This window comes from Podospora pseudocomata, chromosome 4 (genome assembly GCF_035222375.1).
Source record: "Podospora pseudocomata strain CBS 415.72m chromosome 4, whole genome shotgun sequence".
NCBI lineage: Eukaryota > Fungi > Ascomycota > Sordariomycetes > Sordariales > Podosporaceae > Podospora > Podospora pseudocomata.
Genome location: NC_085888.1, coordinates 2868400 through 2891780, shown reverse-complemented (window position 1 = coordinate 2891780; position 23381 = coordinate 2868400). Strand labels below are relative to the sequence as shown.

The window sequence follows — 23381 nt, the reverse complement described above, 5'->3', positions numbered from 1 at the left end:
TGGGGAAGGGGGGCGGGGGAAAGCTTTTGGAACGCCTGCACATAGAGATATTCGTAGATTTATTGGTTTTTTAGGCTGCTCCAATGGGGATGGGGAAGCTGGTGGTATAAAAATCTCAAAGCAACTAGAACCAAAAATCTGTTGGCTCCTTCCTGTCATTGTGCTCACCTGTGTTGACCTTCCTATCTTTCTTCCCCCCAAGCTTCATAATCTCGAGAGACTTATAAAAGGTGGTAACACCAGAAGCTTGACCCAAGCCATCGGTATTCAGCCACTTGCTCTTGCATACCTCCCGCTCACTTTCACCTACCGCCTTGCTGCAGCCACGAGAACCCCCAAGAGACACGAACCCGGACCCTTGTTTTCACAACATGACATCATATTTCCCTGCTCAAATACTTCTTCAAAATACTCATAATTCGTGCAAAAATGCTTCCCCTCATCTAACTGCCCTCGCAAAGTTGCGCGAGGATCACACCATGCCATAAACTAAAAAAAAGACCTCCCCCAATCTATCCAAAAAAGAAAATTAAAGAATAAAAAAACCCTCCCCAACCCCTCTACACCTTTCTTAAAAGAATTGCTTGCCGCCTCCCCACCCCCCATTATAATCATAAACGCCGTAAAATGATATTGTCAAATATGTTGCCCACCAACGCCCCCTTACTTTGATCTTTCCTTCGCTCTTCCTCAAAACCCCGGAACTGAACTCCCTCGCTAGTCGCTTGCTTGCTTGGTGTTTGTGTATCCCCTTTTCCTTCGCTAGTGGGCAAGACAGTTCCCCACGCCAAATGTCATGAGAAACTCCCGGCGCCATTGTCCGTCATCATTCATTAGCTCTGCGCTGTACCTGTTCTTGCGGAGGAGCATGTGATGCAGTCTCTGCATCTGGCGCCTGTTGTTTGGTCGTCTCGTCGTGTCGTGACGCTTGTCTTTTTGCCCGGCCGTATACCATCATTTCCTGTCATGTCGATCTTGTCCAAGGCTTCACTTAGCCCTTGATGAGCTTGCCATTGGAGGATTCGGGCCCTGGGTCCTTTGACCCATTGATCTTCTCCTGCTTCTCCTTTGGCGGCCCTTCTTGGTACAAGTGGTGCTCGTTGATGTACTAGGAGCAAGTCAGCACATGGCCCCAAAAGCATCTGTTTTCAGGCAGCACAAACCTCTACAACCGGATCTGGAATCAGATACCGCACGCTGAGGTCCTTCTTCAAGAATAGACGGACTTTGGTCGAACTGTTCAGAGTTAGCAAACCAGTCCTGTCACGAGAGAAGGTGCCACAAACCTGATATCGTTCTGGATCACTTGACCAATAACCCAGATGTTATTCTCGTACTGCTTAAGGGTCGAAAGTGCCAACTCGATATCCGTCCCGGAGCGCTCCACAATGAAGGCACCATACTGCCCGAGAATCACGCCCAAGTCGATTGGCGACCAGAGACCAGGCTCGCCCATGGACATGACCAGATCGGCTCCGGCCAGAAGCGCAATCTTGGCCTTGTGCATCTTCCCGTCGGTGCCCTCGATGCCACCCAGCACCGTGTTGATCTCGTGGTCAAAGTGTCGCAGCACCTTGGCAGTAGGCACATATTCCGGCTCGCCCTTTTCGTTGCAGTTCACCGTCTCAAAAGGGTCGACCATCAGCCACGGCGAACTTTCAATCGCGCGCGAACACATCTCGACTCGGTGACGGCCCGGCGCAAGACCCGCCTTCTTGTATGCGTCACTGACGGGCGACAGGTATCCAGCGCAAACTTCAAAGTCTGTGTTGAAGCGTACAAAGTCCGAGGCCATCTCGAACATGCGCATGTGGAGAAAGGTGATGGCTGTCCCGTGCCCAGCGTTAGCAAAACACTCAAGCATTCCTTACAAGACTCTCAAAGGGTCCAACTGACGAGAAAACGACCCGCAGGCCACCAAGACCAATGGCGTCTTGCCTGGTCGGGTTTGTCGGCGCTTTAGTTTGTCGACTGGGAATGTGTAGGCCTCTGTCGGGACGCCCGAGACGGCCACGGGCGTCGCCGTGCCTGAAGCGGTGGTGTTGTGCGAAGTCAAGGTGTTGAACATGGTTTGCGCCTGGTTGGCGGCAGACGCTTCGAGCTCGAGTCGGAGAGCATGTTCGCGGGCCTCGAGGAGGTTCTCGCGGGCGGCCATGAGGATACATTCGGCCTCGCGCTCTGCAACCTCTGCGCGGATGACATTGTCGCGGGCGGCGATGATGGCGGGATCCATGCCGGCAGCGGAAAGTGTTCTCGGGCAAGGGTTCGGAGGGAGGCCAGGCAAATGGCAGATGGCAGAGGCTCTGCCGGTGGTGGATGAATGCGGGGCACTCGAGATCTCTTGTCGGCAGAGGGAAGCCGAACCGTAACCTCGGAATTGTTGGCGGGGAAGGGAGCGATCGAGATTCAGATTGTGTTCGGAATCGGGCGGGTGTGTTTTATACAGGATTCCTGGGGAATTCGCAGATCGGCGCAGGAATCGGAACTTTTTGACAGTGGGCGGGCGCAAAAGAGAGGAGTTGTAGAGGAGTCGATCTGGGGGCATGGGCGGAGTCCCTTCTTTTTACTTATTAAGAGGAGCTCTCACGCGGGGGGCCCCACGGGTACCTGGACGGAGATGGACAAAGTTTTGCCTGGGCGCTGTGTCTTGGCTGGCGAGTGCCGCTGTCGGGGATGGGCGCTGGAGGAGCAAAGCTAAAAGACGCAACCCACTTTTAAACTCGCGCAATGGTTGGTGTCAGTCTGTTCTTTTTCGTCTTGTTTTCCCGGTGTCTCGCGTCCAGCTCGGCTTGATGGCCTTGTCACTCGGGATTTGGCTGTTGGTTTTGGGATGACTGGCCGTCCTGCGGGGGACCCAGCCACATGCACGATGGTGTGTAAGAAGACAGCTGCCGCATGTGCTGTAACGCAGCTTCCGTGGGGGGGGGGAGAAGGGAACTCGAGCCAACGGCTAGCCCGGAAAATATATAGATTATCGTGAGGTAGGCTGATTTTAGGTTCTAGGGGTTCTAAGTTGACGTTGTTTGTGTAAGGCAACAGTATCATGTCTTACCTAGAAGATACCGATCGAATGACCTTGACGGCTTGCCGCATTGTTCTTTCCCAGGCCTAGAGCCCTCCTCAGGCCGCCTGTAGCAGCAGAATGGACCACCCCGCAAATTTTGACGACTCCAATTCGCTTCACGGGCTGCATTGAGATATTGCTTTGTAAATCTATGTGTAACAGGTGCTGGGCTAGGGGATCTGAGCTTCAAAGAACTTTTGCTTCCGGTTGCAACTCCGGTTCGTACCCATAGGTAGGCTGCCTGCTGCTGCTGCCTCAAAGCCTGGAAAACCAAAACCGAGACTCAAATCAATGAATGGTCGAGTGACTCAAAACACCTGGGTGGCTCGCACTCTCAACGAAAAAGTCCGAATAAGTCACAATTCAATTGGTGTTACTAAAAAATCACAGTCAGTCGGTTCATACCCCACGTAAGCTGTCTCGAAGACTCATCATCGTAGCTCTTCTTCAACGGCTGGCTGAGTGAGTCTCTTCAAAAGCCCCGTCTTCGGAAGCACACCACTGGTTGGGGTAGTTTTGACGAGGTCTGAGCACCCCCAAAAATGCGGGGCGAAGCTGAGCCACCCCACCTGACGTCAAACGCACCTGTCCGCTGGGATCTGCTGGGACGTCAGTGGCGATGGTATCGCAAAACGACGACGCCAAGCTGCCCGTGAAGATAAACTGCTGCTATTCATGCTCTTGATGCTCTATGTTTCATCGCCCTCACCGTCGTGGCACAGGTGTCTGGTTGGATTTCGCCCTTCGATTACGTACTGTGCGACGGACAGTGCCCAGTCCCTGTGAGACATGGTTGCTGGGCCATGGCCGCGTGTCCCCATGTCGACTCGCCAGCCAAAACACTACCCCTGAACAACCCCTGAACAGCCTCAAAAACAATCAATACTCAAAACTCTCACTAACAACCTCCTCCCCCTCCAACCACCCCCTCAAAACCTTCATCATCCCCACCCCAGCACACAAGAAATACTTTTTCCTCTCCTTATCAAACCAGTCCCCCTGAACATCTTTCTTGGTCAGCCTCCTCATCTCAACCTTCACCCCCTCCAACCCCTTGATTTTCGCCATCTCCGCCTTCCCAGATTCACCGCAACCCCCAGTGAGAAAAAGTCTCACCTTCACTTGCTTGATACCCTCGTTCCTGCCCAGGACATCCCTCGCAAATGGCAGGTCGTCGGCCCTCAAACTCCATATCAATTCCACCTCGTGATCAGTGGCAGCGATCTCACGAACCTGCCCCAAGAAAGGCGTGATCCCTACCCCGCCAGCTACAAACACCTTCTTCTTCTCCTTTCCCGTACCTATCAGCCTGAAGTTCTCCTCACCACCAAACCCCAGCACCGGGATTTCTAAACGTGCTGCACGAGGGGAGATGTGATACCCCCACAGAAAACCCGTGACAGGTCCATGTTTTCTTGCCGTGATTTCGAACTTGATCTCCTGTTCCGCGTTGGACGGAGGGCTGTTAGAAATGGTGAAGGTCCGGACATAGTCATCGTTGAGTGACTGCGGATCAGAATTCTTCATATGTGCCCAGCCATTGTCCAGCTCGCCGCCAAAGTCGAGGGTGATGTGCTGCCCTGGGTTCCACAGCCTCTTTTCCTTAGGGTTGTTGAAGGCAAGAGAGAATGTAAAGCGGGATATGGTAGGTGACAAAGACGTTTTGTCAACAAGAGTAGCTGTGGCGGCTGGTTTGGAGGCCGACAGAGGAGCAGGGGCCTCGGTGGTGAGTTTACGAAGAGGTGGGTTATATGGGCTAAATTCACCGGGTGTACCTCGGAAAGGGAGGCCATCCTTGACGAAAATGGCAGAGCGGACTGTGATTTTGACTGCGAGTTTTGTGTGTGGTAGGTAGGCGGCTGCTGTGTCCCCGACGAGAAGTTCCGTTGTGCCTGTTAGGTACAGGACATCCGATGTGTCGAAATCGGGGATGGCGAGACCGATCAGGGGGTTGGTGTGGAGGTTTCCGAGGGTCTGATAGAGGCGGTTGCCGGAGTATTCGGGGTAGATGAGCACTGCACCATTGTCACCTCCTGGTGATGGATCGGTGTTGCTGATGACTCTCATGAAGCCAGGTGGACCGCCTCGGTGGTTTGTGTCCATCGTTTGGCCGTTGGTGGAAGACAGAAAGAATAGATCTGCTTTGGCAAGCAACGAAATAGCCTCCTCAGGTAACAGGAGTGATGATGAGACTAGCTGTGGGGAGGGAAGATGAGCCCAGATGACCTTTTTGTTGAGATATTTAGGGCAATTTCCAAGGCTCTCTTCGACTTGGAAAGCAAGCTGCACTTGGGAGACAGCCTCGTCATTCGGCCTTCCTACAAGTGCCCCAACAACCACCTTCCCAGCCAACTTGACCCGATCTCGAGACTCCAGATCAATACTCAAAGCACTGATAGCTTTGTCTCCAGAGGTCTGGCCCACTTCACCATCCGCAAGACGATCTAAGCCGAGCGATTTGACGACGGGGTCGTGGCATTTGTCGACAAGACTTGCCATAGCAAGCTTGTCATGGCTGATCTGTCGTGCAAAGTTGCGCTCACCACCCCAGATGGAAGTCCACGGACGACCTTGCTCATCTACTGTCCCAATGGCAACAAGGGGCGAAGCGCTGACTCGGTCGCCATGAGACCAGGAAAGGCCAACATTGGTAGGGATTCTCTCTGCTCGAGGTAGGCACCTTGAGCAGCGTATGGATTGCTCGCTCGCCTTCATGCCAACCCTTGACTTGTTCGTGGAGCGTCGCCATTCTGATGAGATATTCAAAACTCGAGGTACCTGCGACGATTCCAGCTTTGTTCAGGAAATCGAAAGCTAAGGGTTCAGGGGAGAGTCCTAGTATGGTTGGCACGATGCAAGAGGAGGTGGTCAAGCAAAGCAACCTGAAAGAATAAAACAACATATATGTTGAATCATCACGAGATAGATATGGATCGAGTTCAATAATTTAGGCAGCGACCTGTCTGATTTTGTATGAATCCTTCTGACTTTGTTGCATTTGGTAAGCTGCTGTAGTACCAATCTGGAAGGCATGGCGCGGTCTGACAAATCGGGCCTTGTTAGTTCAAGGGCGCGCCTACTCCAACCCACGAGACAGCGGAACAAAGTCCGGCCAGGTCAACGTCACCCCTCATTTTGAACCCCCACCGCCGCCAAATTTCCAGGGCAGCTTCCAGCGTTGCCTTTCGCCTTCGCTGTCGGTTATTTCCTGGACTCTGCTCTGGACTCAGTGATTTCTTTCGTAGCGTGTACATCAACCTCGTGTGGTGATGATGGCTGATGTGCAGGGTGATAAGTGAACTGGTCTGGTCTGGACCGAGACTTTTGCTGAGAGGTGGCTGATGGCCGCTTTGCATCCTAGAAATCATATCAGAAGCACAACAATGACATTTGATCATATTCGAGCACATCTATTGTCGGTCTTGGGTCATACCTCATCTTTGACCTGGCAAGCCTGTAGATGAAACCCTGGCTTTGGATCGATGGCTTAGGAACACCCATTGGCTCAATACTTTCAAAACTAGACCACAAAACAAAATATCCCACTTTGGCCAGCCCTTCATGGCAACAGTCTTCGCGGAGTCCTCGGATAGTAAGCCGCGAGGTGAACGCTCGGAAGGCCCAGGTACCACGCAACGATGCGGTCAAGGCCAATACCGCCACCGCCATGGGGCGGCACACCAACCTGGCGGAACACCTGAACATAACCATCGATACCAGGACTCGCGGGATCAATACCTTTAGCCCTGATGCGGACCTCCAGCTCGTCCGGATGGTTGATGCGCTGCCCACCAGAGAGGATCTCCTGTCCTCGCAGAAACATGTCGAACGCATTCGTGACCTTGACAGCACCTTCAGCTGAGCCTTCCGCTGCCGTGTCGTCCAGCTTTGCATAGAACGGCCTGGCAGTTTCGGGAAACTTGTCGACGACGTAAAAGTCCGTATTGAACTTCTGCCTCACCAAGGCGCCGAGTGCCTTCTCCTGTGGTGTACTCATATCCTCGTCATCGCGCACATGACGGAACTCCGCCGGCCCTTCCTCGCGAAGAAGTTGTTGAGCCTGTGTAAACGTTAGGCGAACCTCCTGGCCAGGTTCGGGCAAAAGTATCTCGCTAGACGGGTAGACGGAGCGGACGAGTTCAATCTCGTCCTTGAAAATCCGGTAGACTTGGCGGAATATATAAAGAAGAACCCCTTCCAGAAGATATAGAACCTCGCTGTAGTCATTACGAATTTCCATTTCGAGATCGAGCCCCGTAAATTCAGTCATGTGGCGGGGAGTGTTGGAATTCTCGGCGCGGAAAACTGGTGCGATGCTGAACACGCGTTTTCTCCCCCCAGCAATCTCGAATTGTTTGTAGAACTGCGGCGACTGAGCAAGGAAGGCCTCCTGGGCAAAGTACGGCATACGGAAAACATTGCTGCCACCTTCAGATGCTGCGCCAATCAGAGAGGGTGGTTCGAATTCCTTGAAACCGGAGCCTTGAGGTACGACCGAAACAGATGTTTCATTTCCATGCGGATGTCCTGGCAGAAAAAAGACCGGTTTAGTAACAAGAAGATCACTGTGCAGAGAACTGATACGACCTTACCGCAATGGCCTGTTGAACCGGAGCTCGTTTGTGCATGGCGATATTGTCCAAATGCACAAGCATACTTGCGGCTGGGGGCCCCTTCTTATCGGTCTCTTCTTCCTCTTTGACACCAGCTTTGGCCCCGATAGCTTCATCATCGAAGTCAACAACTGGTCGGTTGGCGGCGGCCAGTGTCATGCCCAGAATTGCCGGCGCTGGTGCCAGCAAATAGCATCTTGTGATCCGAAGCTCAAAGTTCGACACCCGGCAGCGCTTGACAGGTTCGATCGGTCGCTGTACCTCGGACTCAACCACCACGAAGCTCTCAGGGTTGATTCCAGCGATCCACCTCACCATCGGTCGGCTGACGATGGGTGACTCCTGCTCGGGGGCTCCGATGTGGCCGTCGCGACACCCTGGATCGTCCTGATTCAATGGAAGAAAGTTAGGTTATGGACACTGAAGAGAAGGATGGTGATCTGCCATCACATACCAGTTGCCTTCTTCCCGTAGTTCAACAAAGGCCATCTTGGCACTCTGAGTCCGGGAGGTTTGGAGCCATGCTCTGAGAATGATAGTTTTGCCTTCTACATTTCCATTGCTAAAGTTCCGAAGACTGATGTCTTCGGCACTGGACGAAAAGACGATGGGCGTGGTAGGAGCTTGTCCATAAAAGCCCTTGGCAGGGTCATCAAGTTCGACAGCAGAGGAAGGTGCCTGGCGTGCATCGGCGCGCTGTGCCTTCAATGCCTCCTTTCTGGCCTTGGCTTCGGCCTTTTTCGCCGCCTTTTTGGATGGAGGCGCAGCTTCGTCCATGTTGCGTTGTTGTTGCTGGCTGACTGTGTAGGTGATTGGAACTGTCGTCTGAACAAAGGCACCAAGGTGCCGCGGGGTAGATATGTAACAGATTCATGGTGCTTACCTGGCTCGACCAGACAGGTAGGGATAAGCGCTTGATTCCAGAGACAGACGGGCATGGTCCGCACGATATTATCACCCTGATATAGACTGCGGGGATGTAATCACCCTTCCGAAATTTGATACTCTCTAAAATCCGCGAGAAAAACAGACGCCTGCAATGCTTTTAACCCTTCCAACTCCGTCCGGCCCCAATGTTCGTTTTCTATTTGCCGGTATAATCTATATCTGCCTTTTCAGACGGCTTCACATAAACTCCTCCTCCTCCACCTCCTCCTCCTCCTCCGTCTCATCCCCCTCCCCATCCCCCCCAGGCCGACTATTCATCGCCAACCTCGCCGCCTCATCCGCCAACGTGATAATATCCCTCAACAACTCCTCCGACCGATTCCTCGGATGAGTATTATTATTTCCCCCCATCACTCCACCTTCCACCACCCCCACCCCCGCCCCCGCTGCAACAGCAGCAGCAGCAGCCTGCTCATCCGCCAAAGTCATGATGTTCCTCAACAACTCCTCTGACCTATTCCTCTCCCCTTGTTGACCACCACCCCCCCTGATCGGAGGCAATATATGTTCCTTCAGCGTATCCCTATCAATCTCCCCATTCTCATCCACCTCCACCTCCAACACCGCCGTGACAGGTACATGTCCCGGTGGCGGCGGAGGAGGAGGGCCCCCTGGATTCCCCGGCCCAGCATTCGTCGCTACCAGGGGAGGCAGGGACCTGCTTGAGGGGGCGTGGACAGCGCTCAGGTTAGGTCTCGGAGGAGGAGCGGCTTCATCTTGCGCCCCCCGGGTGCGAACTCTAACATCTGATGGCAGACCGTCTACCCTAAGACCCTGTTGAGCCGCCTGTTGCGCGAGTTGTTGTGGGCTAGGCTGGGGGTTCATGGCCACCAGATCCCTCAGGAATTTGTTAGCCGCGTTGGAGCCGTCCATCAACCACTTGAGACAGATCTGAACCCGCTCTCTTGCGAACCGGTTGTGGTCGTCGTAGACGCAGCAGTTGAGTAGGGGGACGAGACCGTTGTGGCGGAGGATTTGGTCTTGGACCTCCGGGTTGCCGGGACCGTTTCGCCCGTTGGGTGGTTGGAGCAGACCGGCCAGAATATGGAGGATCTGGCCTTTTATGCCAGCCCAGGGGAACTTGTGTGCTGGCTCCTGAAGCGGGGGAGGGGGAGCGAGAGGGTGGTCCTCCGAGTCGTAACCGTGATCGTCATGGTCGGGGGTATCATGCTGCTGGCGTGGGGCAGAACGGGCAGGCACTGGCTGAACCATGGTTGCCTTTTCTACACCGGCCTCAAGCCCCTTGAGCAACACGATCAGCTCGTAAGCCGCCTCCCACTCGATAAGATAATGCCTCGTCTCCTGTAGCTCATTGACCGTTGACAAGAGTTCCAAAAATTGCGTCAGCCCATCCTTTGCACGCTCCATATCCCAGCTGTCGACGGGGAAATCCGACGGATCACACAACTCGTTCCTGATCTGCGCCTGAAGATGCATCAAGGCAGCGCACTCGGGTACAATCCGACTACGGAACTGAATAAACAGGAAATGCAAAAGCTTGACATCTCGAAGATGCTCCTTCGACTCTGCTTTTGGTGGATCGGCATTCCGAGCCCGGAACATGTTGTTGACCAGCCGCAGCAAGACTGTCTGAGCGGGTGAGATTATATCCTTTGGTATTCTCAACGACTGCCAGGCGTAGGGGATCAGGGCACTATGGTGAATCGCCTCCACAATCTGCGTCGTGAGCTGGAAAATGAGTGATTGCTCCGACTTCTCCCACACGGCAATGAAGACGAGTATTTCCCGAAGCAAACTCCGTCCGCATTCCAGCGCAAGAAACATTCTGCACCTGGTCTTTTGCAGATTTTCCCCCGCGTTACTAAGTGCGAGACCGGCGTTGTCGAGAATACACGACTTGACAATCATGTGGAGGGCTTCGATCTGCTTGGGATCCAAAATGTTGGGCACCTCGGTGAGGAGGCCACTCATGGGACCTTCCCCGTAGGACTCGTCATCGTCAATGTCTTCCTCTTCGATCATGTCGTCATTATAGTCATGAGCGTAATGGCCACCCTCCTTGGCATCTTGCTCTCCCGATCCCTCAGGTAGTGGGTTTCCTTCAGCAGAGTGCACCGAGTCCTCAACCTCGTGCTCTTCTGTCCTGTAGGCATGCGCGTACCGGTTGACGAGATTGGCCTTGCAGTTTTCTGTTCTCTGCTGGGCAAACTCGACCGTCGGCATCGGAACCACCCAGCTTTCGTAGTTGGGATCGCGGATCTTGAGCCACCAGACATCCACCTCTCGTGACACGCGCCCATAACGCTGGTCTTGGGTGAACTTGTCGGGCTCGTCCTCTACCCATTGCGGCGTGATCTTGGTGTTGTCTGATGCCTTGTCCGCACGGGCCCTCACCGAGCCTTCTGGCAGCCAGTTCCAGGCCAGTGGTGAGATGCATGGTAAATGTCCTGGAGGAATGCCATGACGTGCCACCGTCTCCTCGTATTCAACGAGGAGTTGGCGAGCTTTGGGACAAAACTCGGAATTGCGCTCATACCAGTTTTGCACCTCCGTTTTGGCGACATCAGGCCGGAACTCTCCCTCTCCATACAGGCTGCTATCTTCCATGGCGTCCTCGTCGAAAAGAACAGTCGACCAGAACGACATTTTGTTTCTGTCATTTTTGGCAATCCAGTTGTGGGCTTGTTGAAGACACGTAACCAGCAGTTTCTTATCTTTCTTTGGAGTTAGTGATGGTATCCGTAGCTACAGGACTTGGGGTTAGAGGACTTACACAGCTCGGTGATCTCGCTCAACTTCAGCCTGGCACCCTCTTCCAGAATATCGCCGTCGTAAGCCTTACTTGTGACATTAACACAAAGAATGATGGTTTGGTAGAGCATCTGGTCGAACTGGGCCGCAGCACATAAATCTTGGGGGATCTCAGGCTCGGGCACAACCAGGAGGTTTCTAGCAATGTGCATCAACTTGATCAACAGCTGAAGATCGTCCCTCAAAGATTGGTAATTTTTGGTGATCAAAGTTGTGCTCTCCTGAGCCGTGACGCCCTTGTCTGGATCATTCAAGCTGGCCAGAGGTCCGATGGAACGGGTTGTTAAACTGGGGATGGCAGCGGCAAAGTCTCTGGTTAACCATATCCAGACCTCGACGCTTTTTGACAGATTTTCCCTGACATCCTTGAGGGCATGTGTTTTTTCCAGAGTCCGTGAAATGAACTTGGTGACATAGAACATGGTTCTTGTGCCGATGGCGGGGTCCAGCTTTAGCAACCCCTCGAAGCAGGTCATGGCCGAGGTGAAGCACACCTCCTCGATGCTGAGTGGCCGGCGTCCATTACTGTTTCTAGGTAATGGTTCGAGCTCGAGAGGTGGTGGTGGTGGTGGTGGTGAGTTTGCCGCAATGTTTGCGGCCTCGGCTCCTGTCATGGTTGATGGAGATGGATGGCCCAGTCGAGGCAACAGTTTTTTGAAGCTTGTGAAACTTGATTGAATCAATGGTTTGACCCTAGCCGTACACGTACAGTAGTACCACGTTGAACCGATGAAGGGAAAAAAAGGGAACAAGCTGACAAACTTTAATATGAGATCAAAGTTAAAGAGAGTCGATCTACCACCCAACCTTTGGCCGTTGCTCGAAATCGACCTTCTGCGCTAAACCCCTCCGAGTCTAGCGTCACATAATAACCCCTGTCGAATCCCCGTCGACCGCAACGTCTCTCCAACGGCGGGGTAAAATTCGCATCGAGAGCCCCACCATAAATTGTCAGAGCAGGCAGGGTGTCTTCGGCTCAGTGGTGGTCTTACAAATACCAGATATCTCGCGCGCATTCTTGTTTTGCACTTGGAAGCGTGTGGTTCTGTTCCCTTAACTCTCTTCATTTTCCCAGATTGTCTACCCATCGCCCAATCGCCCCTATCCGCCCATCATGACCGTCTCGGCCCTCCCCACCACCTTTGACCGTATGTACCCTCCCTCCAATGCGACAGACGATGCGCCTCGTCCAATTTCCCCCCTTTATAAACCTCTTATGGCACGATAATCACTAACATAACCACCTCCCCCCAGGGCCCGTCCACATCGCCGTTATCGGCGGAACCGGCCTCTCCCAAATCCCAGGCTTCGTCCCCATCGCCTCCGTAACCCCCACTACCCCCTGGGGCGCCCCCTCCTCCCCCATCCTCATCATCGAGCACTCGGGCGTCCCCATCGCCTTCCTCGCCCGCCACGGCGCCCACCACCAAATTGCCCCCCACGAGGTCCCCGCCCGTGCCAACATCGCCGCCCTCCGCTCCCTCGGCGTCCGCTCCATCATCGCCTTCTCCGCCGTCGGCTCCCTCCAAGAGCACATCAAGCCCATGGATTTTGTCGTCCCCGACCAAATCATCGACCGCACCAAGGGTATCCGTCCCTTTACCTTTTTCGAAGGCGGCGTAGTCGGCCACGTCGGCTTCGCCGACCCCTTCGACGCGAAGCTCTCGGCAATCGTCCAGAAGTGCGCCGCGGCCATGAAGGGCGACGGGGTGGTTCTCCACAAGGAGGGGACGGTCGTCTGCATGGAGGGCCCCCAGTTCAGCACCAGGGCCGAGAGCAACATGTACCGCTCCTGGGGCGGTTCCGTCATCAACATGAGCGCGCTTCCCGAGGCCAAGCTCGCGAGGGAGGCCGAGCTGGCCTATCAGATGATCTGCATGGCTACTGATTACGACTGCTGGAGGAACACCGAGGGGGAGGATGTGGATGTGGCCATGGTGATGAAGTATATGGCTGCCAACAGCGAGAACGCCAAGCATCTTGTTGGTGCGGTGCTGGATGAGCTGTGCAAGCAGGAGAATAGCGCTTTGGTGCTGGCGAAGCACTGGGAGGGGAGCGCGCAGGGGGCGGTCAAGTTTATGACCAAGCCTGAGGGGAGGGATTCCGAGGCGATGAAGAGGGTCGAATTTTTGTTTCCGGGTTTTTGGGAGAATTAAGGGGTGATGTCAGTATTTGGGATAGATGGGTGGGCATTTTCTTGTTTCGAGATAGAAAGCAAGGGCGTTTGATAGATGGGTACCCGTAGAGGGTAGGGAATAGACACTCTGAACCAATGCTATCCACTTATTCATTGTTATAGACAAATTGTAGGCTATATATCCTACACATGGTATCCATTCATGCATTCCAACACATCTACCCCCGTCTTTCTCTCTCGCTAGACAAAAAAGACAAAACAAACAATGCACGCACACTTTGTCCCGTAACCCCTAGCATCTCATGAACAGAGAAAAACAAATTGCAAAAACCCATATCCATACCCCCGCCATTTCAAAACATGAGGGAAAAAGTGTCCGCTCCATACAAAACATATCTACACTTTCATTCGATTCGTTCCCCCACACCCCCCCCCCCCTCCCAAAAATAAAAAATAAAAAATAAAAAAAATCACATCAACAACCCCAACACCCTACACCCCCGTTCAACAACACCCACATGCCAAGGCCTGAGATCCCTCTCCTCCGTCATACACCCCCTCGCCCTCGCCAACGTCCCCAACCCCCTAAACTCCCCCATCACCTCCCTCAGCACCCCCTCATACCCAACCCCCCTGGCATTCACCTGTTCACACCACACCAACCCCACCTCCATCACCCCAGGCACATCCTCCCCCCTACTCGCATTCCTCCTCACCAAATACCCGCTCGCCCAAGCAGGATTAATCTCGGTCAAACCCAGACTATTGCTCAGCCTATGCGCGACAACAACAGAGTAAACACTATCCCAAACATCAACCACCGTCCTCTCGACCCCATTCCCATCCCCCCCCTGCCCACCATCATTATTGGTATTATCATTCGGCGTCGCCGGATTATTATGACTACTACTCACAACCGTCGGCGTAGGCGGGTTATTGTTCCCCTGTTCAGGCGACAGCACCGAAAACGGCTGCGGCGTCGACACAGGCGTGGTATAAAACGCGGCATGCACCCCAGCAGGCGGCACCCTCACCACCGGCGGCACAAGCTGCAAGCTCGGGTTCGCATCCACCACCACGAGCGTCAAGCTCGTCACAACCCTGTGCTCGTCCTGACTTTTTGCGATCCACAAGTCCGCTTCCTGGGGTTCCATCACGCCTGACTTGGTGACGATAATTTTCCACGAGACTTTACACGACGAGATGAGGTCATAGGTCGTTTCCCAGATTTCGGATATCACCTCGCTGATGTGGCGGGTTAGCGGTTTGTTCCTTCGGCCTAGGCAATACGAGGCCGTCATTTGCTTTTGGCCGCGGGGGTCGGTCCACGCTGCCGTCACCCAGCGCTCGTCTGTGCTTTGCGCGTAGGCGACATGCATGTGGCTGTTTTCGTGGAGGATGTCCGGGGACGGGGTGGGGGATATTCGAAAGGGGACTTCCCTGGGCAGGGCGCTCTCGAGGATGATTGCCGGGGCGGGCATGGGGCCACCGAATAGAGTGCAGCGGTCGTAGGTTTCGATGCAGAGGCGCATGCACTCTGGCGTTGGCAAGACAACCATCGAGGTATCCGACGCAATGAGGTCGAGCGGGATGAGTTGGAGGACGAGTTCGTTGAGGATCTGCTTTTTCCTCTCTAGCATGCAGCGTTTGTAATGTTCAAATAACTCCTGGAAGGCGCAGCAGGAATCCACGATGGACGTCGGGTTTTCCGGGTTGTATGCGAAATACACGACAAAGTTCTTCTCCGTCATGGGCACGTTGGCGAGTGATAGGGCCAAGTTGGCCATGTGGTCGGTGTAGATTGAGTGAGGCCTGGAAAGATGTATACCGGGAGAGACAAACCCCTGATCGATTGGGACAGAGACAAGCCCATCCACAATACTCGCCGTCGTGGGCAGCTTGGCATGACTTCCAAAATTCATCAACTCGTACATGCTTCTCATCCTCTCCAAGAAGACGGTAGCATTGTCCCGCATGCCTTCTCCGTGTGGAAACACGCACACAGCGACAACATCTTTGGCACCTTGCGCTGGACCAAGACCCAAGCTCTCCCAGAAGGTAAGTGCTGAAGGTAACAGCGCTAACTGGCCATTATTGCGACGGACTTCAATATGGGGTACTGGCAGTATTTGAAATGTTGGCCTGCCTAGATCAGCCGGCCTCATTTGCACCCGACTCTGTGGCTGGACTGGCTGAACCAATAATGGCACATCCTGAACCTCAGCAAACGCCCGAAAATGGCACTCAGTCGCACCCATCAGTGCCCGTGGCAAAGCCCGTTGAAGTCCCTGAATAGAGTACCGAATGGCATCTACCAACCCCTGACGTGTGTCCCGGATCTCGGAGCATGGTCTTTCTGGCTCCAACCTCAAAGTCCCACCAGCCGCTTGCTCGGTAAGGACCTGCGCAACAGTAATAAAATCATCGTCCGAGACAGATATACGGAGTGGCACCGGCTCCGGGTCTGCAAACCACCTCGTCAGCGACAACTCTGGCACTTCCGAGTTGGAAAGGCGGATCATGTCATTCGGAGAGTAACCGGGGGAGTCGGTGGCATAATTCTCCAGGTCCTTGAACGAAGCCGCCATGGAAATAACATCATCGTCAGGCCGCCTTCTCAGCACACTCGACTTTGCTGGAGAAGAGGCGCGTGCGCTGACATTGCTTGTCGTATCATCATCCGATTCCAAACTACTTTCGTCGTCATCCGAGAGTCCTTCGTCTCTTTTGGCTGGACTGGCACCTGCACCGTTGATCCTCTTCTGTAAGCCAAGCAGATCAAACGACAACTCTTTGATGTTTCGCCGTTGTTTGGCAGATCCGAGCAGGCGACCGGTGGTTAGAGGGCCCTCGTTTGGCAGATAGCTGTTTAGTGTTGGTGGCTGGTACGTAAATGGTCCGCTCGCTTGATACTTGACGCTATCAAGTGAAAGGGCAGGGTTGAATTCCACCCTCTCAAACACGCTCCGGCGCCGCGGAGGACCGCCTTTGGGTGCCACCCGTGAGGGAGGTAGTGGCTTAAAGGAGGCTTTGATTTTCTTGAAGACAGTTTCTGGGTTGAAGGGACTGGTCTGCCTCTTGATACCCGCTGCCGAATTATGATTAAAATTTTGGGCGTTGATTTGCTGTCGACTCTCAGCGAGAATACTGCGAGCGTGTTTAAGTTCGGGTTTCGTAAACTGTGGTTGTGCATTTGTAGGGCCTGGTTGACGACTATTCGGTCCTTGGGTAGCTCGTCCGGGTTCTTGAGCCGCTGTGTTATTCGTTAACTGGAGGTCCATAGAAGGCCCCGTGCCGTCCACTTGATGAGAGTCTAGATCCAGATTATCCGCTGGCTGATCAAAGAAGCTGAAGTCGGCATCCGTGAGTTCGTTTCCTCCAAACATATCCTCGTCCAAATCGCCATACATATGCTCGTCTGTGAACCCAGCCGTTGTCGGTTCAGGTTTCGACTCCTGACCATCCCATTCATCACCAAAGCCATCCGTCATTGAAACATCCTGTTGTATATTTACTTCCATATCGACCACCACATTTTGGGGGGGGAGATTCGCTGGGCTGACCGTTGTCCCATCGAACAAGGGCATAATTCCTGGCTGAAGAACTCCATCCGGCGGTGTCGGGTACATGACGCCTGCTGCTGTTAGAGCTGGTCCTGTGTTACTTGGTCGCCGGGGGTTCATTGGCGAGTGACCGTTAAGCTGGATATTTCTCCCGTCCACTTCGGCTTTTTCACGAAGAAGCGCAGCTTCCCGTTCCTTTTTTCTTTGTGACATATCCTCCTCTCGCTTAGACAACCCTTGACACCAACTCTTCACCATGCTCAGAGGATCACCATGCTCTCCAGCATTCCCTGGCACCGCCTTGTCAAAGTTGACATCGCCCACTGGCTCCACCCTTGCTCTTCGAAAACACAAAACAGATGGCCATGGCGCATTTGGACCGGGGTTGACGAGCGGTGTATTCTTTCCGTCGCCTCGCTGTTCGTATGGTTTCCTTTGCGAAAAGTGGACATTTAACCACGAGGATCCATTCAAGATGTTGGATGACATGCCATGCATTTTCAAGACTTCGCAGACCAACGTCTTCCACTGAGAAAACCTTTCCCCTGACCCAGACCTTAACCGGCCAATCTGGGTATCTGGGGACTGAACGAACCCATTTTCAGTGCCCTGGTTATCCGTATCAAGAATGCCCTGCAAGGATCCAAAATGTCCAAATGGGGCGGCTAGAATTGGACTGGGAGGCATCATGCTACCTTGAAAAGGCCGTGAACATGCAACCAGGCTCTTGGAGAGGGAAACATTGAGCGAGATAACAAGTGTTCCAGTGGTGGTCAAATACACCCGAAAGGTCGCCAGGGCCGAGACATGGTCGGCATCGTCCGTATTGAGAGCCTCGGGTGGAAGCAGGACAGCACGGGGGTTCAGGGCGATTGCACCTATTTGTCGGCAGAAATAGGTCGTCAGGGACTCTAACGCAGCTTTCATGAAGTATCGGTGGATCTCGGGAATAGGCACCGAAGCATAGCCCTTGACGTCAGCCAGAACCACATTTCCAACCGTTGTTGGTGTCGGCATGTTGAAAGACTGGGCTCTTTGCAGCCCCATATCGGCGGCAAATCCGGCCGAAGACGAGCTGCTCGGCGTGTTGATGGGATCCCCGCCCGACATGCGACTCTTGAACAGATCAACGGGCCTAAAGTGCCCCTCTCCCACAAGACCCAACGTGTAGCCGCAGACCACCATCCTCGCAAAAAGACCAATCGACTCTGGATTCACGGCAGGGTCGGCGGTGGAGAGGTAGAAGCACCAAATTCCATGGCGGACACTGTCCATATATACCAGGTGGCCATCGTTGCGCAGCGCATCGTGGACATCGGAGGCATTAAACGTGTAAGCGTGGGACGCAATGGGTTCATAGATACGATAAGAAACGGCAGAGAGGTTGTTCTAGGATAGGTCCGACATGTTAGCATAGGATCGAGGGGCCAAACGAGTATGCGCAGCGTTCTTACAATTAACAGAGTATTGGTGTCATAGTCCCCAGCCTCCATATCGGTGGTGTCGCACAAGGCGTCGCGTCACAGGGGGAGCAGCGTCCACCCAAGGCTGACGTCGGAGAAGCGGTCGTGTGGTAAGCCTGGACATGCGCAGAAAGCACCATCCGGATCAAGCGACGAGAATGGGCGGTGCGAGGGTGTTGTCGGGCAGTATGGGACGGTGTGGTCTCCCGGGGGCAGCAGCGGGAGACAGTTTCGATGGATGACTTGGTGCTCTATGTGACGGAGTGCCGAGCTCCATGGCAGCAGCGGAGGAGCCCCGGGATGTTGAGGGCGTCTCCGCGAATCACGGGCTCCTCGTGGCCAGAGACATGAAAAGGTGCAGATTGCGCAAATGGGGTTTCGTGGTCTCGGTTCTCGAATCAGTCGACGGGCGGCGCGTGGCAACACGGGTCCTGTTGCGGGCCAATTCGGGGTGGTATTGCAGTATAGCTCGGGGCGGTATCCCAGAAGGGTGTTCGCGATGGAATCGATCGGGGCCTCGATGCGATGAGGTTGAGAGAGGGCGCTGGTGTCGGAGGGCCTGGTGCAACTTCAGGCTGTTCTTGCGTCGTTGTACAGATGCTGCACAGGTCCCCCGTACCCGATATGGCGGAGAGGGACTAGCTGCGCCAAGTCCACTGCCCCACCGAGCCTGCATGGGTAGCACATGGGGGCATGACCAATCTGGGTCTCATCAATGCTCGCTCACTTCTACTATTTATCGTGTTCTTCTATGTTGAAAAAACTACGTTTTATCTAGAGTATTGAGTTTCATAGCTTTCTTTACAGCTATGGAGATACCAGCTGTTGTCAAACATACATGGCTCACGCTACAGCAAGCCACAGTCCAGAGTCTAGAGTAGCTGAGGGAGAGACACCAAAACATGAGCAGGTGATAGACTCATGATACACCATGGACATCCTCTCGCTCTCTAACAACAGAACCCATTACTGACAACAGAACCCATTACTGCGGCTCAATAAGGGCCTATGTCCTCAAGTCTTCAAGACACTTAAAAACAGGCGGGGATAAAACAAGCTTCAAGATTCAAGACCCACCTTCAACTGTCACCGTTTTGACCCACCTTTGAACGCTGGGAACGGAGATTTCCGGCGCTAGAGGAGTGCAAACTCCATGGACCGTGCAGCAGAAGAATTCTGTCCGCCTTCCGTTTCGGGCCCCAACGATTGAAACTTTTTGGTTTCTGCCCCCCCAGAGCCAACCCAAGTCCATCCCAGAGCCTTTGCGACGAGATTTCTTTTCTTTACCTGCAGCATCACCACATACCATGAAGCTGACAAATCCGGGAGCGGTTCCCGTGTAAGTTTCAATCTCTCTTTCTATCGATCCCTCTTTTTCAGGGAATTGCAAGCAGAACTAACCGAAATCAGCTACACCGTCGCAGGTCCCTCGACAGCTCGGCCGCTGCCAGACTGGCTTGCGCGCCGCAGGAAGAGATCCTCCAAATATGACCCCGAGAACCTCAATAATTTCGAGCTGCTTCAGGAATTCGAGTTCGAGGAGGCAAGCAACTGCATACGGGTCAGCGAGGATGGCAACTGGATCATGAGCTCGGGCACGTACAAGCCCCAGTTCCACGTTCACTCGACCGCCGAGTTGTCTCTTTCCTTTGCGCGCCACACCAAATCCGAAAATACGACGTTCATGCTTCTCAGCTCCGATTATACGAAGAGTGTTCACCTGCAGAACGATCGATCACTCGAGTTCCACACACCTATGGGCTGCCACTACGATGTTCGCCTTCCAAGATTCGGCAGAGATCTGGCCTATCTCAGACAGAGCACCGAGGTGCTGGTACCAGCTGTTGGTGTGAGCTCCGATGGTTCGGGGTTCGGCGATGTCTTCCGGTTAGATCTCGAGCGTGGCCAGTTCCTGCGCCCATGGCAGGTTGATGTAGGAGAGGATGATGCGGGTGTCGGTTTGCAGGGTGGAATCCATGCTGGTGCGGTCAATGTGGCGGCGGTAGCGGAAAGGACACACGGCCTCTGTGCTTTCGGTACTACAATTGGAACCGTTGAGTTTTTCGATCCACGCAGCAAGGGGCGCGTGGCTGTTTTGGGGAACCAAGACGGCGAGGTCACGGCACTCGATTACAGCAACGATGGGCTTTCGCTGGCTTTGGGAACGAGCACGGGCCAGATCAGAGTGTTTGACCTCAGAAACCCGCGTCCATTAATGAAGAAGGATCAGGGCATGGGTCTTCCGATCAAGAAGCTGATTCACATGAGGACACCCACAGAGGAGCGCAAGCTTCTCTCGGCCGACAAGAGAATTATCAAAATCTGGGATGAACACAGCGGCGATCTCTGGACCTCGATTGAGCCAATGGTTGACCTCAATGATGTAGTCCATGTGCCAGATTCCGGTATGCTCTTGACGGCTAACGAGGGCAAGCACATGCACAGCTTCTTTATTCCAAATCTCGGCCTCGCACCCAAGTGGTGTACGTTCCTCGACAACCTCGTCCACGAAATGGAGAACGAGACCCAGACGGAGACCTACGACAACTACAAGTTCCTCACCCTGCCAGAACTCAGAGAGCTCAGCCTCGACCATCTTATCGGCAAAACCAACCTTCTCCGGCCATATATGCACGGTTACTTTGCGCATGCGAAGCTCTACGACCAAGCCCGTCTTATTGCCAACCCGTACATCTGGGAAGAGGAGCGCGCCAAGAGGGTCAAGGAGAAGCTCGAGAAGGAGCGCAGCAGCAGAATCAGAGGCACCAAGAAGGTCAAGGTCAACCAGAAACTTGCCGACAAGGTGCTCCAGAGACAGGAAAACAGAGGCAAGGTGGACCCCGAAGCTGGGATCCTGGGTGACGAACGTTTCGCGAAGTTATTTGAGGATGAGGAGTTCAAGGTTGATGAGCTCAGCAGGGAGTTCAGGTCTCTTAACCCCAGCACTGTTGTTGGTGGCAAGCCTGGTCAACAACAAGATATTGACATGGCGGATGCCAACTCGACGGACTTTAGTGGTAGCGAATCTGAGGAGGAGGAAAAGCCCAAGAAGAAGAGCAAGGACGAGGTGGTTATGCAGGTTTCTTCGTCGACTGCTCCTCGCGGTGGGAAGATTAAGGATCTTGCGTTTGGGGATAGGACGCAGAAGGATACCAGGGAGTCGAGGTTGGCTGGGAAGAAGGAGATTGTGGGTGAGCAGGCGATCACGTTTGTGCCGGAGTCCAAGAAGAAGAAGCAGGAGCCGCCGCCGCCGAGGCCGGAGGGGAAGAGGAGGGATGATGGGAGGAGGAGTGCGAGCAGTAACGTGTTCCGGAAAATGTAGATGGTCAGATACCCTGAGGTTTTATAGCTGTTGTTGTTTATTATACAAGCGATATTGGTACATGATATCTGTCTGTTGTTTGCATCGAGTGAGAGCCTCATGATGCAAAATGGTGTCGAAATCCGTTCCTTGTCCAACCATAACCCTTTCCCGAATCATCGTCTACCCGCCTCATAATCCCAGCTACTCCTTCTCTATCCCTCTCTCTCACATCGCCTCATCCCTCCCTACGCCTGACCTCTACTTCCGGCTAAAGTTTGACTTTTTATTCCTCTTCTTCCCCTCGAGCCCCTTTTCCAAATCTTCCAGGCGTTCAGGCGTAAGTCTAGGGGTAGGCGGGACGTCATCGAGCTTTACCCTTCCGTTCCTGCTCCCGCCGCCTTCTTTGACGCTGCGAGGGAACTCGGAGCGGCGTGGGGTGAGGGCGGTGACGACCTTTCTTGCGGAACGGCGAATCGTTTCCTTGACGGTCCACTCGCGCTTTTTGGCGACGTAGAAGAGGACTGAGGAGGCGACTGCGGGAGATGTTAGTGATGATCAGAAAAGGGGGGGGTTGGGGTGAGGAAAGGGGAAACATGCTCCCTGCTAAAGCAACCACGACGACGACAACGATGATGGCTACGAGGGCACCCCTAGAGATGGTGATGCCGCCTGAGGAGGTGCCGCTCGCGCCGGCGAGGGAGCCATCGTCTGGGGTGCCGTGGCCGGCGACGTCGTCTTCGGTCGGGGTTAGGGGGAAGGGGGAGTTGTCTGTTTGAGGGTGGGGTGCCATATTTGCTGTTGTGCTTTTGCTCCGCTGTTGTTCGTGTCTTCTCAAAAGAACTATCTCGGTTTCGGGAGGGAGGTATGAAATGCGCGACCAGCAGCGCGAGAGTTGGATAGATGAGGTTATTCACAGAACTAGATAGATTGGAAAGAAAAGGCAGCAGCCGGGATTGTACAAACACCAGAATATGAGAAGGGGAAGAAAAGAAAAAAAGGCGGAAGCGCCGCAGGTGTGCGGCTTAGTGAGGGTAGGGGCCGGTATTTAGGACTGAGCAGCAACACACTGCCCGACGACGGCGGGAAGAGACATCAGGGGTGCTTGGGTGGAAGACGGGGGGGAGGGGGCCAAGCAGAGATCGACCTTCCATCACTTGTCCTGTATAGGATGGGGATTTTGGTATTATAGCATGAACACCACCACCCTTTTCTCGCTACCTATCACCTATCACCTATCACCTATCAGTTCTTCCTCACTACGCAAGGAGAGGAAGAGGTGACTGTGACGCCTGCTGCATAACTCCCCTGGTAGTGAACTGGAGTTTCCCCACATGGGAGGTGAACTCACTCGGCACTTGCGAAGCACAGAGGGCTTTGTATAGCAACTGACATGCATATCGGAAGGTTTCAAAGTAAAGGTTGCATCTCATTGGACTTGCAAGCGCCCGGGCTTGTAGCCTGGACCCTGGTCTTTTGGATGTCTTGGCGGGCTGTAGGGTGGGAAGAGGTGACAGGGG

At 53.9% G+C, this 23381-nt stretch overlaps 8 protein-coding genes across 8 annotated transcripts; 2 read left to right on the top strand and 6 right to left on the bottom strand.

Annotated features, from left to right (window-relative positions):
• Positions 1-484: 484 nt before the first annotated feature.
• NMA1 (Nicotinamide/nicotinic acid mononucleotide adenylyltransferase 1) lies at positions 485-2545 on the bottom strand (the record flags this gene model as incomplete). The annotated part of the gene is made up of 4 exons (XM_062890115.1): positions 485-1108; positions 1164-1236; positions 1287-1827; positions 1897-2545. The coding sequence occupies 4 exons, from the start codon at positions 2543-2545 to the stop codon at positions 992-994; spliced, it is 1380 nt and encodes a 459-aa protein (XP_062743858.1). The 3' UTR covers positions 485-991.
• Positions 2546-3943: 1398 nt separating this feature from the next.
• Positions 3944-5779, bottom strand: QC762_406630 (uncharacterized protein; the record flags this gene model as incomplete). Its single annotated transcript, XM_062890116.1, has 1 exon — positions 3944-5779. The coding sequence occupies one exon, from the start codon at positions 5777-5779 to the stop codon at positions 3944-3946; it is 1836 nt and encodes a 611-aa protein (XP_062743857.1).
• Positions 5780-6623: 844 nt separating this feature from the next.
• Positions 6624-8454, bottom strand: QC762_406640 (uncharacterized protein; the record flags this gene model as incomplete). The annotated part of the gene is given in 4 exon segments (XM_062890117.1): positions 6624-7532; positions 7657-8002; positions 8008-8064; positions 8132-8454. Coding segments are annotated over 4 exon segments (1635 nt in total).
• Positions 8455-8802: 348 nt separating this feature from the next.
• Positions 8803-12362, bottom strand: QC762_406650 (uncharacterized protein; the record flags this gene model as incomplete). Its single annotated transcript, XM_062890118.1, has 2 exons — positions 11360-12362; positions 8803-11300 (listed from the first exon to the last, which is right to left on the bottom strand). Exons 1-2 carry the CDS (start codon positions 12009-12011, stop codon positions 8803-8805), a joined length of 3150 nt encoding a protein of 1049 aa, XP_062743855.1. The 5' UTR covers positions 12012-12362.
• Positions 12173-13630, top strand: MEU1 (S-methyl-5-thioadenosine phosphorylase). The gene is made up of 2 exons (XM_062890119.1): positions 12173-12545; positions 12652-13630. Exons 1-2 carry the CDS (start codon positions 12512-12514, stop codon positions 13551-13553), a joined length of 936 nt encoding a protein of 311 aa, XP_062743854.1. The 5' UTR covers positions 12173-12511; the 3' UTR covers positions 13554-13630.
• Positions 13631-14004: 374 nt separating this feature from the next.
• Positions 14005-19149, bottom strand: SSN2 (mediator of RNA polymerase II transcription subunit 13; the record flags this gene model as incomplete). Its single annotated transcript, XM_062890120.1, has 2 exons — positions 18552-19149; positions 14005-18486 (listed from the first exon to the last, which is right to left on the bottom strand). The coding sequence occupies exons 1-2, from the start codon at positions 18588-18590 to the stop codon at positions 14005-14007; spliced, it is 4521 nt and encodes a 1506-aa protein (XP_062743853.1). The 5' UTR covers positions 18591-19149.
• A 178-nt stretch (positions 19150-19327) lies between these two features.
• Positions 19328-22887, top strand: ENP2 (Small ribosomal subunit biogenesis). Its single transcript, XM_062890121.1, has 2 exons — positions 19328-19899; positions 19971-22887. The coding sequence occupies exons 1-2, from the start codon at positions 19868-19870 to the stop codon at positions 21880-21882; spliced, it is 1944 nt and encodes a 647-aa protein (XP_062743851.1). The 5' UTR covers positions 19328-19867; the 3' UTR covers positions 21883-22887.
• On the bottom strand, positions 22123-22654 carry QC762_406690 (uncharacterized protein; the record flags this gene model as incomplete). Its single annotated transcript, XM_062890122.1, has 2 exons — positions 22123-22397; positions 22462-22654. 2 exons carry the CDS (start codon positions 22652-22654, stop codon positions 22123-22125), a joined length of 468 nt encoding a protein of 155 aa, XP_062743852.1.
• Positions 22888-23381: the final 494 nt, after the last annotated feature.

Excerpts from the sequence above, each read along its gene's own strand:
- ENP2 (XM_062890121.1), top strand. The coding sequence starts at position 19,868 with ATGAAGCTGACAAATCCGGGAGCGGTTCCCGT. Across the intron at positions 19,900-19,970 it reads AATCCGGGAGCGGTTCCCGT|CTACACCGTCGCAGGTCCCT; the intron begins GTAAGTTTCAAT and ends AACCGAAATCAG.
- MEU1 (XM_062890119.1), top strand. The coding sequence starts at position 12,512 with ATGACCGTCTCGGCCCTCCCCACCACCTTTGACC. Across the intron at positions 12,546-12,651 it reads CCTCCCCACCACCTTTGACC|GGCCCGTCCACATCGCCGTT; the intron begins GTATGTACCCTC and ends ACCTCCCCCCAG.